The sequence below is a fragment of the Brassica napus genome, chromosome C8, assembly GCF_020379485.1.
Source record: "Brassica napus cultivar Da-Ae chromosome C8, Da-Ae, whole genome shotgun sequence".
NCBI classification, from domain to species: Eukaryota; Viridiplantae; Streptophyta; class Magnoliopsida; order Brassicales; family Brassicaceae; genus Brassica; species Brassica napus.
Window position 1 is genome coordinate 38,542,704 of NC_063451.1, and position 15,149 is coordinate 38,557,852.

The window sequence follows — 15,149 nt, forward strand, 5'->3', positions numbered from 1 at the left end:
CTCGACATCGAGAATCTTGCATGCCTCTCCTAGATTCACATCTGCATTAAGAACAAAAGGTAGCATGATTGGTGCATCCTAGCAACAACAAAAAGAGCACATGAAAGTTTCCATCAAGACTCGACCTTGTTGTAAAGTGTAACTGAATGTTACATGTCCATAATGTAGAGAAGCAAGTCTCACAGATTCCATTGCACGAGATACGAATCAGTCTTCCAAGTTCACACATATCATATCATTTATATATACGTTGACTCTTCCAAACTCAAGAGACGGACAAAATGTATCGACTTAAATAGGCAAAAATGTTACATGACGATATAATAACATCGCTTCCAACTGTTTCTTCTGAGCAATACACACAAGCAAAGATGAGATTGACAAAACTCTTGTTTACGAACCAATTTGGCGGCGAAGGAACATCACAATCGATTTCAATGGCGTCCTGGAAAACAATAACACCAATGCTTGTGACAAGTTTCGCAGGAATACTAGTAATAGTATCGAAATTAGACAAGAGGCCAAAAGGGGAAGAAAGATGATACTGAACACAACCTGTAAGTGAATGAGTAACTTCCTAACTGTTAATATACTGAACAGATTAGATAAGAGATCGCTTACCATAGAGTAAGTGACGGTCTTTGGTTTTTGTTTCCTGGCTGTTCAACCTCCTCGTTGTCTCTTTGTGGATCTGTGTGAACAAGTCTTTGGAACTTTTCAGACAGTGCTTTGTAAGATTGAATATCTGTTGGCTCCACTTGGCTGATCGCTGCTTTTAAATGCCGCATGCTTATTTCTTCTGCTTCAAGACTCTCCTGATAGATTAAACAATGTGAGACGCCACAACTAAAAATGAGACACTTTCAGCTGACAAGAAAAGAAGAAGCTAACCTCAAGTGACGCAATAGCTGCTTCTCTACAAATCAAAGATATGTCAGCTCCTGTGTACCCTTTGGTAACAGAAGCGAGCTCTTTTAGACAAATATCAGAGCTGCAAGGGATTTTTCGCAGATGAATTTTGAGTATCGCTTCACGATCAGCTTCATCAGGTGGTCCAACATATAGCAATCGGTCAAACCGTCCTGCAACGTTATATAAACATATTCAATGTCACAAAACAAACTTTCATATTTGTTTGAATCATATGAGAGAAAGAAACTAACCAGGCCTTAGAAGAGCAGAATCGATCTTGTCAGGCCGATTTGTAGCAGCAATAACAGTAACACCAACTCTTTGATGCAAACCTAAGTTTAAATATCAAGCAATCAGAATTTAAGCTTTTAGAACCTTTATCAATCTCAAAGTTTGATGTTACTAACCATCGAGTTCCACAAGAAGTTGGCTCATCACTCTATCCGAAACCGAAACACCATCGTTCTCTTTCCCTCTAATGGAGGCAAGACTATCAATCTCATCGAAAAAGATAATCGAAGGGGCATTAGCTCTTGCCTTTGCGAAAAGGGACCTCACAGCCTTCTCAGATTCACCAACCCATTTGCTGAACAATTCTGGACCTTTGACTGCAAGGAAATTCAGCCCCGCTTCAGAAGCTACCGCACGTGCCATAAGGGTCTTGCTGCATCCAGGAGGACCAAACATCAGTATCCCACTTGGTGGCCTTGTTCCTATCCTCTTGAATGCGTCCTGATGTTTTTGAGGCCATTCTACTGCTTCCATTAGCTGGTTTTTCACCTCCTTCTGGCCACCAACATCTTCCCAGTTAACTTTAGGTACCTCTAGTATCACCTCACGCATGGCACTAGGTCTGATTTTGATCTTTGCTTTCTCAAAATCTTCATATCCTACACTCAAGGCATGTTCTCCTTCTCTGCTAAGCATCTGTTCAGAACAAGAGTTGCCACTGTTTACAAAATTGTCTGCCACTACGGAGACATGACGTGCCGCTGAAGTCGAGGGTGAAACTGTGAGACATGACGATGCAGAATCCGAACTATCAGATGATACGTCTGCCATATCTGTAGAGGACTCGGAACCTCTGCACTCAGAAGCAGTAATAGATGAACTTTCCTGATCAAGATGCTTCCTTAAACAGACAAAGGCTGCCTCACAACACAGCGCAGCTAGATCTGCACCTACAAAACCGTGAGTTCCCACAGCAAGTTGTTCAAGCTGCGTGTCTGAAAGTGAATGCCGCATCCCACCGAGAATTGTCTGAAGTATATCTAACCGTTGTGCAGAAGATGGCACACCTACACCATTAAGAAAATATTCATTAAGGAGTAAGTATCAGAGGTATATCGAGGATGGTTTATTCTCAACAAGGTCTCAGTCTTACCAATTTCAATTTCCCTGTCAAGTCTTCCTGGTCGTCTAAGGGCAGGCTCAATGCTGTTAGGCCTATTGGTTGCAGCAACTACAACGACTCCATCACTCCTACTTATTCCATCCATTAAATTCAGTAATGTAGCCACCATCCTCTGTGACAACTCTTCTCCTCCTTCCTCCCTTGCAGGGGCTATTGCATCCAAGTCGTCAATGAACACCTTCACAAGAAACAGAATTAATCACATCTCAAACACCTAACTTGGTAAGATAACAAATGATTATCCAAACATCTCAATAAACTTAGGTATATAATAAAGAGGGAGGTGCAAAACACAAACCACGGCAGGTGTAGCATTGCTAGCAGATCTGAAAACCTCTTCTAGAGCTTTCTCGCTTTCACCCACAAACTGCCTTATAATCTCAGCTCCATTCACAGAGAAGAAGTTGACACCACAATCACGGGAAAAAGACCGAGCCAAAGATGTCTTTCCTGTGCCTGGAGGTCCGTGAATAAGCACTCCCTTCGTAGGTCGCAAACCAAGACTGAAATCATCATGCCCAGTTATAAATAAACACATCAACATATTAAAAGTAAAACAAAAGTCTAATAAGCTCAAATAACTGCATTACATTACCTTGATAAGGAACTTTTAGTGGACGAGGAAACAACTATGTCTCTTAAAATTGCGTATTCTTTAGAGAGACCACCTAACTTTGAGATTTCACATCCCAAGTTTTCTTCTCCATCATCGTCATCAAACTGCAGATCTTGCACAGATGCTAAGGCCAGTGTATGATGGAGGTATACTTTAGTTTCCCGGTTGATCACAAAAGCATGGTTTCTATTGGAGGTATCAGACGCCTTTTTATTACCCCTCTTGACACAGAATACACAAGTTTCCGTGAGAATCGGTACAGCAACAAAATTCCCATATAGGAGGTTACAAGGGTAAAGCCACGAAGCTGCACAAATCTGCAAAAGCTTCTTAGAACTTTCGTTGCTCAAGACTTCTCTTACATCAACCAAACTTTCAGATGGAAACTGTTGCTTAATACTCAAAACAGAGGCGTCCCCTTTTACTGATGAAGCCGGAGAGCTAGGCTTTTGAGAGTTTGATGGTGTCTTAGGTGTTGAGTTCCCGTTTCCGTTCTGCTCATGAGAGCTTTCAAACGAAAGCTTTTCTGCTGGTGACATATTCCCAAACGGAGTCAACGCGAGACACAACTCTTTGCAGGCAAGCAGAGAAAGATCATTGACGTCATTTTCATGCGCTCCGCCATTAACATTGAATCGATCACTTAAAGAAGAAGGTCTACCAACAGGATAAACGAAAACAGTCCTCCCTGAAACAGGACAACCAAGGCCATAGCGAAGATTCACTGAGATACGAACACCATCTTTCAAAACCTGCAAGAGGTTAGGTTAGGTTAAAATTCAATACTCACTGGAGAAAAGATCAGAACTGTAAAAAAGAAAGATTCTTGAGACCTTTGAAGAAGGTAAAACGGTGGCGAGAACAAAATAGTTCCCTGGTTCATCATCATCAGCAATGCTACTGTCGCATTCAACTCCATATTCAGCTTTTATCGAACTGAGAGGGAAGCTGTGACTTTCTGTGCAAGCAAGTGATACCTATCATTGAAATTCAATTTCTTTCAAATTAGCATTCATAAAGCCAAAAAGAATCAAACTTTGCAGCATCTGAATGTCAACATAATATGTAAAAAGCTTCACTTTATGTTCTAAAGCTTAAAAAAAGAATCAAACTTTGCAGCATTTGAATGTTAAATTGGTGATAAAAAAACTTCACTTTACCGATACAGTGGAGCCAGGGATGAGGGAAGCAGCGACCATTGAAGTTTCCGACAGCCAAATCTTGGACCCTCTTATGGACTCGGGTGCTACATCAGCTACTCTTCCGATGATTGCTGATTTGCCGAGGAGACAAGGAAACGCAGCGGAAGCTTGTTCTATACGTATCCTGAGTTCCTCTTCGTTGATGTAATATGCATCTCGACTCGCTGTTGAAGACGATGGAGTTCGTGGGGAAGCAGGAGGTTCTGAATTGGATAGCCGTGATGGCGTCCTCGGCTGCTTCTTCTTCGAAGGCATCTTGTAGCTTTTGTCTACCTACACCGATATGAAGTTACAAAGGTATAAGTACGAAGAGAGAAACCGCCGGCGATTGTCGCCGGAGAGTAGAGATAGAGAGACAAAACCTTAAATTTCTCAAGTTAGGGTTTAATGACAGGAACTTTTTGTTTGGGGGCATTAACCAACCGAAAGCTCATATGTTTCACTCAATGAGCCCAAGCCCATGTATATGTGGAATTTTTTTTAGTTACTACGGTTGCAAGTCACAAAGCTATTATTCCATTCTCCATTCGGTTCCGATTCCGAACTTTTGGTTTAGGATCCCTTTGGATAGTTAGAAAATTGGCTGGGTTTTGGTTCGGTTATTTTAATTTTCGGTTCGAATCGGTTAACAAAGTTGAGAAACTGGCTTATATCCGAAGTAATTTCGGATCTCATTTTGTTCAGGTTCGTTTATTTTTGTTTCGTGGGTTAAAATCAAAATATTTCGGATTAAATATCAAAATTTTTAGGTTTTCAGATAAAATTTTGATAATTTTAAATATTTCAAATAAAAAATATTTTAATAGATTTTTGAGTATTTCGACTTATATATTATATTTTAAAAATTATTTGATTATTTTAAAACTAAATATAGTTAATATTTATAAATATATATAACATATATTATTGAAATTTGGGTATCCATTCAATTCTTGGTTTGATTTCAGTTAGATTCCAATTCAATTTCAAATTTTTGTTCTAGAAATATAAGATTCACTAATATACTTAATAGGATCCAAACTCAAACCGAATCTGATTCGGTTCGGTTTAATTTTTCGGTTCCGGATAAATGTGTCCAAAGGTATTCAAAGCGATAGAATTATTGAAGAGTTTATCTATTTAAATCTTAAAATATCTACGACCCACGATGGTCGGTAGGACTAGACGGCAATAAGATTAGAGAGACAAACAAACAACATTTGGTTGTAGGCTACAGTTGCACTCAAATCTAAAAATAGGTGAACTCAAGCACTTGTAGTATTTAACCACTCTCTTTAACGGGATCTTTCCTTAAAGAGTTCCTCTTGAGACCTGGAAGATGAACATTCACAATGTAATGCTCCCAGTCAATGCCACTGATATCGAACCCAAACATCTTTCCCTCCTCCACTGACAGCTCCTGAATAAGTCTCTTTGTATTGGTGTCGTCAAACCTAGGATATTGACTAAGAGTCAATAATCTGATAGCATTTGGCTTAATAAAAGAAAAAGTCCCAAGTGATATTATTTACCGAGCTCGAAAGAACGTGTAAGGCTCATATGTTCTTGCCAAGGACACAAAATAGTTCAGCCTCCTCTTTCCCTTCATGCTCAATGCGGTATGTGAATCTGCATCCCCTCTTTCATGTTTTGCTATTCTGTTGAATATAGAAGAAGTGAAACCCTCTAAGGAACTGTGGAATTTCATACGCTCTAGCTCCATAAATGTTTCTGTAAATGGAGAGTCACACAGATGTTGACGAGAGAGGTCCATCAACTCGCCAAGTCGCAGGGGGTTCGCATGAGATGAAGAAGTGACATTGTAAACTTTGAGCTCGGAGACACCACGACTGTGTTTTGCCATGGCTGCTATTGTGGCGTTAACAACCATATCAACAGGTATAATGTCCACTAAAGATTTATAATCTCCCCAGAGGTCAGACATTTGGCCTTTGCCATAGGCCAAGATGATTGGATCACTCATCCTGTTTTTGTCAAAACCAAATGAAAATATGAATTGAGAAGTCGCCAGAATCTAATCTAATCCTCTTTTATTTCTTTAACAAATAAAATATTTAACCTTATTCCTTGGAGCCAGCCAGGGAAAGGTTCCTTGTAAGAGCTTTCTATAACACTAGGCCTTATGATCACTACAGGCAGATCTCCTCGTTGGTTGTGAATTACAGACTCACCCATAGCTTTTGTGAATGTGTAAGTATTTTCCCAGCCATAGTGTTGAGCTCTAAGATAATGACATATTGATTCAAATTTCAGTACATAAGAATATGCAAAGGGTATAAGTTTCTCCTTCATCCTCACCTTTTCATACCAAGTTCTTTCAGTTTCTTGATTTCTTCACTGCCATGTAACTTTCTTACCGCTTCTGAAGCTAGTTTCAGCTCGGATTCGATGTCCAAGTCAGAAGTTATGTTTTCTCCAATGCAGAGAGGAGTCTCTAGTATTGTTCCCTCTTTCTTACCAGTAACATAAGCTATATAACAAAACCAAAAGATAGAATTAAAGAAAACAGTTTTCGTTTACTTTTTTTTCTACAGGAAAACCTTTGTTAGCCAAAACATAAACTCATACCAGTTGAAAAATGGAGAAATAGTTTCAGATTCTTCCAGTACTTGCCAAATCTCAAAAGCCGACCAGGTCCAAGCGCGTTGACATTTAAAGCAAAGTCGTATCTGTATCAGTTTGCTTGAGCTATAAGCAAATTGTTTATTTGTAAGAGAAAAAAATAGAGCAGGATAAAAAAAACTCATATTCAGTAATCCCCTATATATTAATTGAGAAGCATTTGAAAAATTAGAACCTTAATTTTGTATTAATTAAAAAAAACTCAAATCCTATGTGGCACTCTAAATGCCTTCTAAATTCTATTTCAAAGAATTCTACAGCATCTAATATAAAATATAGTTTAATCTAATGGTGTCACATTATTCCATAATTATATAACACTAGAGAACATCATATTAACCTAAAATATAGGAAGTGTGTTTTCTTTCCTTAAATAAAAGCTACGGAATTACCTAATATGATTTACATATATATGACAATTAATGATTATGAATAATAAAGATTTGATAACAATTTTTGCATATTTCTTCATTTTTGTTTAAATTTATATTATTAAAAAATATTAAACAATCACATTAACCGTATGATAAAAAAATTAGATTTTTTCTTATATGTTATATTTTAAATTTTTTAAAATGACTTTAAAATTACAAAAATGAGGAAACCTTATATGTTATATTTTTTTTTAAACGATTTTAAAATACAAAAATGAGGACATCTTATATGGTATATTTTTCTTATATGTTAGAATTTTCTTATATGTTATATTTTGAATTTTTTTAAAACGACTTTAAATTACAAAAATGTAAGTTTTCCTTAAGTATACGACTAAAAACATTAAAATGACATATATCAATTCGATGGTTGATTTGAAAGCTTTCAAAACCATATGGAAGATAAAAGTCAAAATAATTTAACTGTGGAAACAATATTGTTCACTTTTTTCAAGAATGTGTTCGATGGAAAAAATAAGGTTTTTATGTCATAATTTGTTTAATATCCACTAGAGAACATTATATTAACCTAAAATGTAAGAAGTGTGTATTCTTTCCTTAAATAAAAGCTACATAATTACCTAATATGATTTACATATATATGACAATTAATGATTATGAATAATAAAGATTTGATAACAATTTTTGCATCCTTCTTCATTTTTTTTTAATTTTATATTATTAAAAAATAAACAATCACATTAACCATATAATAAAAAAAATTAGATTTTTCTTATATGTTATATTTTGAATTTTTTAAAATGACTTTAAATTACAAAAATGAGTAAACCTTATATGAGATATATCTTTTTTTAAAACGACTTTAAAATACAAAAATGAGGACACCTTATATGTTATATTTTTCTTATATGTTAGATTTTTTCTTATATGTTATATTTTGAATTTTTTAAAACGACTTTAAATTACAAAAATGTAAGTTTTCCTTAAGTATACGACTAAAAACATTAAAATGACATGTATCAGTTTTGTGTTAAAAAAAAAAAGAAATGTATCAGTTTGATGATTCATTTGAAAGCTTTCAAAACCATATGTAAGATAAAAGTCAAAATAATTTAACTGTGAAAACAATACTGTTCACTTTTTCAAGAATGTGTTCGAAGAAAAAAATAAGGTTTTTATGTCATAATTTGTTTAATGTACACTAGAGAACATTATATTAACCTAAAATATAAGAAGTGTGTATTCTTTCCCTAAATAAAAGCTACGAAATTACCTAATATAATTTACATATATATGATAATTAATGATTATAAATAATAAAGATTTGATGACAATTTTTGCATCCTTCTTCATTTTGTTTAATTTTATATTATTTAAAAAATAAACAATCACATTAACCATATAATAAAAAAATAGATTTTTTCTTATATGTTATATTTTGAATTTTTTAAAATGATTTTAAATTACAAAAATGAGGAAACCTTATATGTTATTTTTTTTTAAAACGACTTTAAAATACAAAAATGAGGACACCTTATATGTTATATTTTTCTTATATGTTAGATTTTTTCTTATATGTTATATTTTGAATTTTTTAAAACGACTTTAAATTACAAAAGTGTAAGTTTTCCTTTAGTATACGACTAAAACATTAAAATGACATGTATCAATTCGATGGTTGATTTGAAAGCTTTCAAAACCATATGGAAGATAAAAGTCAAAATAATTCAACTGTGAAAACAATACTGTTCACTTTTTTCAGGAATGTGTTCGATGGAAAAATAAGGTTTTTATGTCATAATTTGTTTAATGTCCAATCCGATCAACCCATGATGTATTAATTATAGTTTTGTTTCATTATTTTTAATAAAAATTGATCTGATCCATCAGAAAGAAATTATATAATAACAACAAAAAATATTTTATATATATAAATAAAATGATCAAATATTTAAAAGAAACTATCTAAATATATACAAATAAATCAGTCTTATCCTAGTATAAGATATTTTGCATAAATACACAAGAATTAAAAAACTTAACTTTTTATAAAATAATATTATTAATAGTTAAATTTAATTAAAATAAGTTAACCAATCATAAAGAAAACAGTAAAATATTATTGATCAACTAGTTTTCAACAAAATTAATATATTTTAAAAGTATAAAAACATCTTATATTTTGAAATACCAATTTTTTAAAAAAATATCTTATATTATAGAACAGATGGAATTTTTTTTTTTAATAAATGTTAAATTTTATTCAAAAAAAAAATTGAACAGAATAAAGAATAAGTAAATACCTATCTTCAAATGTCGTCCGACCTGCACAGCTTATGATGACATCAATCTCACCACTAATCTTGGCTGCTGTTACAGATTCCATCGCGAGATTGTCTTCTCCAATGTCTCCAGTTACTGGAATCAACTTGCTTTTCATAAAGGCTTCGTAAGAGCTCCCGTGCATTTTCTTCAAAAGCTTGAACAGATCCGAGCTTATGATCTGTGTGTAACAGAGGGATACAGAATTGGAGAAATGAAAAAGAAAAAAAAAGAGATGCGTAGAACGCAAGGATGGGATTGAAAACAAAACCTCATCATAGAGTCTCTTGTTGGCCGATTCTTGATCTGCTGATTTGATCAGAAGGAATATCTTCCCAATCTCAGGACTTGCCCTCAGTAATTTCTCAATCAACACTGCAACAAAAAATAAAAATAAAAACATCAGTCCGAAAATCAGTTTACTTGGACAACAAGAAAACCCTGTTTTAGGTTTTGTCTTACCTTTACCAAGAAACCCATTTGCACCGGTAACGAGATAGTTTTTTCCTTTCAAGAAACGTAAAATTCCAACTCCGTCACTGACACTACTTGTTTCTGTCTCAGGCATCTCAAACAGAGTCACAGCTTTCAATGACGTTTCACGATAACAGCAAGACATTTGGACTCTACGTGTCATCGACTGTGGCAAGCGTCGAGCCAAGAAGTGGTTGAGTTTGCCAGGGAAAGAAGAGATGAAGCTTACAGTTACATCATCCAATTTGACAGCGTTCCTTGTTGCGAGGACATTTGTTGTGATTGCCATGTTTAGTAGTTATCAACTTAAAAAGAAGCAAAAAGGTGAAGCTTTTAGTTTTGTTTTTGGTTTTGGCTTTTGTGTGAGAGAATATATATAGACAAATTACTAAGGAATGAATCCGGTTAGATCATCCACATTGTTTGAGTTTCTCTATCAGAGTTCCTTATGCATTTATATATGTTCTGATAGGCAGTAACCTGCGCACAGTGAAATAATTTATTAGATTTTTTATTGTATGTCATATTAAGGAATTTGTTGTATCATTTTTTCTAGAGATGAGAATTCATATATTCGTTCAAATTAAGTTAATCTATTCGGATTTTGTTTTTTAATTCGTTTTATAAACTTTATAAATGTTTCTTTTTTTATTATATATGTTATTTGAAAAAAATAAAAAGGAAACTAAATAAAAATTAATAATAGTATTTAAATTTAATTTTTAATTTATTAAAGGTACTTTTGTAAATAACCGTCGTAAGAATTAATGTGAGTCCGACACGTAAGAAACTAACTTCTCAAATATGGGTCTGATTGGTAATGGATGTAGCTTTAAAATTTTTGTTGTAGAAAAAAATCTGTAGACTTTTTGTTGTGGCTTTAAATTTTATTGCTGTAAAATTTTATGGAAAGCACTAAAAATTGCTTTAGATATTTGGCTCTGCAGAGTACTTGTACAGCTGTAGGTTATTTCAACAGCTGTGATTTCAAAAAAAAAAATAAAGTTTGATTGCTCTGAATTTGGTGATGTAGAAATAAATAGGGTTGTGGACAGCACCTACAACAACTACCAATCACCCCAAATATTATAGAGATTTGATCGTTAATTTAATAAAAGTATAATATATATTTAGAAGGACCATCCTAATGATGACATGTGGCTACACTCAAATGTGACAATGGTCATCAATTAATATTTTTTTTTTCCAACTGAGTTTGTTAATATTAAGGGTCAAGCCCATCCAAGAAACATTACAATAAAAGTCCACGCATCCGGCCCAAATAGCAAAAACAAAAAACGGGCCTAAATTTTAAATCCCATAGCCCAACTTCTGGAAACCCTAGTTTTCCAGGCAAGCCGCCGTCACCTGCGTCGCTGGCTACCAGATCGAGACCGTCCGATTTTCACCGCTTGAGAACCTTCCTCAGATAGCATCCATCGATCTAACCCATCGAGATCTCGTCCGAAACCCAAGCCAAACGGTTAACCACACACCAACACGGATCTATGATATCACTCGAGCAAATAACCGCCTACAATCAATCCATCACCTCTGACTTCCATGCAGCGGTTTCAAATGATAGATCAAGAGACAGAGAGGCTTTGAAGTGCCGACTCATAGATCGAGAAGAAAGAGAATAAAAACTGTGAGCCAAAGAAAACAAGATCGAAGAAGGCGATACTAGAGGAGCTACCACCCCCCGGGAACACAAGCCGACGACAGCGGTACTGACAGAACCACTGCCTCCCGGTAGCAAAAACCGACGCGGAAGAACTGTGGAAGCCTCTACCTCGCGGTTACAAAGCCGGCGATGGCGGAGCTGTCAAAGCCTCCACCTCCCGGAACCGGAGAACCACAACTAAATCGAGACAAAAGGAAGGCTTAAACGAATACCAAACAACAAGAACAAACCGGACCGACGGTGGCTGTGGAAGCCCACTCCGCCGGTCGGCGAAACTTTTCTTTTCTCTCTCAAGCCTTAGGTAGTCATCATCGATTAATATATAAGAAATATTTTTATCTGATTTAACTTTAATAATAAAGAAATAACTAGACTGATAGAAAAAGGAGAGGCGTAGAATTGGTTTCTTCCTATATATGCAAAAAAAAAATTAAGAAGTGTTATGAACGTAATCAAATGTCAAAAGTTTCGGCACCGAATTTGACATGTTACGTAAATATAAATTATGTGGAGCCCACTGTCACTATGCACGCACAGTAACTTCAACTTTTTCACTTCTATATAAATCGATCGAAACGATCGATTGTAATATCATAAAAAGAACACTAAAACACTTCTCTTATATTCTCTCTTTGTATCAGTGTTATTTCTTTCTACGGGTATAAAATTTCGCCCTTATTTAAATTCCTGCGATACAAATAAATTCCAGTTCTTTTTTATAACACGTTATCAGCACGATCACTCTGCGATTCGGTAAAATTTATTTGTATCATTTTTTCAGAAATGGATCAGAATGGTAATGAAGCAAAATCCAAGAAATGGACTCGTGAAATATGCATACCAGATAGTGGAACAACGCACACTATTCTGAGACAAAAGAGATATTTCTCTGATATAAAACCAACAAGAATTGTCGTCAATACAATATCAGGTCCTGCAGACGTGATTGAAGGAACTGGTAAAGCAAACTTTACTTTACCGAATGGAACAAAATTTTCCATAAATAATGCTCTATATTCTCCAAGTTCTAAAAGGAATTTGTTGAGTTTTAAAGACATATATCTTCACGGATATGATACTCAGTCTGCAACTGAGGATGGAAAGAAATACATGTATGTAACTTCTGAGAAATGTGGCAGAAAACACATATTGGAAAAGTTTCCAGAGCTTCCTTCGGGGTTACATCATACTTATATCAATGAGATCGAATCAAATCTTGTAGTAGAACGGAACCCAGAAGAGTTCACGTTATGGCATGATCGCCTTGGCCACCCAGGAACTACAATGACGCGTAAAATCATAGAAAGTTCACATGGTCATCCACTGAAAATCCAGGAGATTTCTCAAGGGAATAAAATGACATGTGTTGCATGTTCTCTAGGAAAATTGATAGTAAGGCCATCGCCAACCAAAATCGATAAAGAATCACCAAAGTTCCTTGAAAGAATTCAAGGCGATATATGTGGACCTATACACCCACCTTGTGGACCATTCCACTATTTTATGGTATTAATTGACGCATCCAGTAGATGGTCACACGTTTGTCTATTATCATCTCGAAATGTGGCATTTGCGAGATTTCTAACTCAGATAATCAAACTGCGAACACAGTTTCCTGATTATACTATTAAAAGAGTTAGACTAGACAACGCTGGTGAATTCACATCCCAAGCATTCAATGACTATTGTATGGTAATGGGAATTGAAGTTGAACATTCGGTTGCTCATGTTCATACGCAAAATGGTTTGGCTGAATCTTTAATTAAGCGTCTGCAATTGATTGCAAGACCATTGATCATGAGATCAAAACTTCCAACCTCTGTATGGGGACATGCCATTTTGCATGCAGAAGCACTCATTCGGATCAGACCGAGTGCATACCATAAGTATTCCCCACTACAATTAGCGTTTGGTCGAGAACCAAACATTTCCCACTTTAGAATCTTTGGTTGTGCGGTATATGTGCCTGTAGCACCACCACAACGTACAAAGATGGGACCACAAAGAAGATTGGGAATATATGTTGGTTTTGATTCCCCATCAATTATAAGATACCTAGAACCACAGACTGGTGACGTCTTTACAGCACGTTTTGCTGATTGTCATTTTGGCGAAAATGTATTCCCAGTTCTAGGGGGAGAAAACAAAAATGTTGGAAGTGATATAAAATGGAGTGTACCATCATTGTTATATCTTGATCCTCCTACTAAAGAGTCAGAACTAGAAGTTCGACGAATTATGCATTTACAGAGTATAGCTAACCAGCTACCTGATGCATTTGTAGATACCAAGACGGTAACTAAATCTCATATACCAGCTGCAAATGCTCCTGCTCGTATCAAAATGCCAAATGAACAAGAAAAGGAGGATGATACACGAGAGCCAAAAACACGCCTGAAGCGTGGTAGACCTGTTGGTTCTAAGGATAAGAATCCTAGGAAACAAAAGAAAGCTGAAATATATGATGCACCCAAAATAGCAGAAAATATTTTGGAAGAAATAAATGATAAGGATTCTGATGAATCAGAGCATCATGAATCAGAGCATCATGAATCGAAAGATAATCATGAGATTTCTATTAATTACATCCATAATAAAAGGATATGGAATAGAAATGAACAAAATGACCTTGATGATGCTTTCTCATATATTGTGTCAAGTGAAATAAATGAAGAAATCGATGATCCAGAACCAAAATCTGTCTATGAATGTCAAAAGAGACATGATTGGGAACAATGGAAAAATGCAATACAAGCTGAACTTGATTCGCTTAATAAACGAAAAGTATTTGGATCCATTGTACTCACACCTGCAGATGTGAGACCAGTTGGGTACAAATGGGTTTTCGTTCGAAAGCGAAATGAGAAAAATGAGATTACGAGATACAAAGCTCGTCTAGTGGCTCAAGGTTTTTCTCAAAGACCTGGAATCGATTATGAAGAAACGTATTCTCCAGTTATGGATGCCATTACATTTAGATTCCTGATGAGTCTAGCAGCTGATAAAAATCTAGAGATGCGTCTCATGGATGTTGTTACAGCTTATCTATATGGATCATTAGATACTGATATCTACATGAAAGTTCCTGATGGATTTAAAATGCCAGAAGCATTAAGTTCCAAACCTAAAGAGTTATGTGCAATAAAATTGCAAAGATCATTATATGGGTTAAAGCAATCTGGACGTATGTGGTATAATCGTCTCAGTGATCATTTAACAAAAGAAGGATATGTGAATGATCCTATATGCCCATGTGTTTTCATCAAGAAAACAATATCCGGATTTGTGATAATCGCGGTATATGTTGATGATCTTAACATTATCGGAACTCAAAAAGAAATACAAAAGGCATCAGACTATCTCAAAGGAGAATTTGAGATGAAAGATCTTGGACAGACACAATATTGTCTTGGCCTACAAATAGAACATTCACAAAATGGTATATTTGTGCATCAATCCACATACACTAAAAGAGTGTTGAAACGATTTAACATGGATAAATCAACTC

At 35.2% G+C, this 15,149-nt stretch overlaps 2 protein-coding genes across 3 annotated transcripts; both read right to left on the bottom strand.

The window, feature by feature from the left end:
- Nucleotides 1–207: 207 nt before the first annotated feature.
- On the bottom strand, nt 208–4,613 carry LOC106367997 (calmodulin-interacting protein 111). The gene is made up of 11 exons (XM_013807862.3): nt 4,507–4,613; nt 4,103–4,417; nt 3,776–3,919; nt 2,922–3,694; nt 2,625–2,829; nt 2,297–2,504; nt 1,320–2,210; nt 1,164–1,244; nt 892–1,082; nt 622–815; nt 208–445 (listed from the first exon to the last, which is right to left on the bottom strand). The coding sequence occupies exons 2-11, from the start codon at nt 4,397–4,399 to the stop codon at nt 394–396; spliced, it is 3,036 nt and encodes a 1,011-aa protein (XP_013663316.2). The 5' UTR covers nt 4,400–4,417; nt 4,507–4,613; the 3' UTR covers nt 208–393.
- Nucleotides 4,614–5,305: 692 nt separating this feature from the next.
- On the bottom strand, nt 5,306–10,310 carry LOC106367999 (fatty acyl-CoA reductase 6, chloroplastic). 2 transcript variants are annotated; one of them, XM_048764713.1, is made up of 8 exons: nt 9,946–10,308; nt 9,755–9,858; nt 9,465–9,664; nt 6,713–6,813; nt 6,443–6,614; nt 6,204–6,365; nt 5,656–6,108; nt 5,306–5,577 (listed from the first exon to the last, which is right to left on the bottom strand). In XM_048764713.1, exons 1-8 carry the CDS (start codon nt 10,244–10,246, stop codon nt 5,406–5,408), a joined length of 1,665 nt encoding a protein of 554 aa, XP_048620670.1. In that variant the 5' UTR covers nt 10,247–10,308; the 3' UTR covers nt 5,306–5,405. The 2 variants fall into 2 exon arrangements, with proteins under 2 accessions (XP_048620670.1, XP_048620669.1); XM_048764712.1 differs by having other exon boundaries at nt 9,465–9,858; nt 9,946–10,310.
- Between the last annotated feature and the right edge of the window lie 4,839 nt (nt 10,311–15,149).

Coding starts and splice junctions, on each gene's coding strand:
- LOC106367997 (XM_013807862.3), bottom strand. CDS start 4,399: ATGCCTTCGAAGAAGAAGCAGCCGAGGACGCCATCACGGCTATCCAAT. Junction 2,211..2,296: donor TGACAGGGAAATTGAAATTG/GTAAGACTGAGA, acceptor TTAATGGTGTAG/GTGTGCCATCTTCTGCACAA. Junction 446..621: donor AGACCGTCACTTACTCTATG/GTAAGCGATCTC, acceptor ATTGTTTTCCAG/GACGCCATTGAAATCGATTG.
- LOC106367999 (XM_048764712.1), bottom strand. CDS start 10,246: ATGGCAATCACAACAAATGTCCTCGCAACAAGGAACGCTGTCAAATTG. Junction 6,814..9,464: donor CGGACGACATTTGAAGATAG/GTATTTACTTAT, acceptor AAACTGATACAG/ATACGACTTTGCTTTAAATG. Junction 5,578..5,655: donor TACACGTTCTTTCGAGCTCG/GTAAATAATATC, acceptor TCAATATCCTAG/GTTTGACGACACCAATACAA.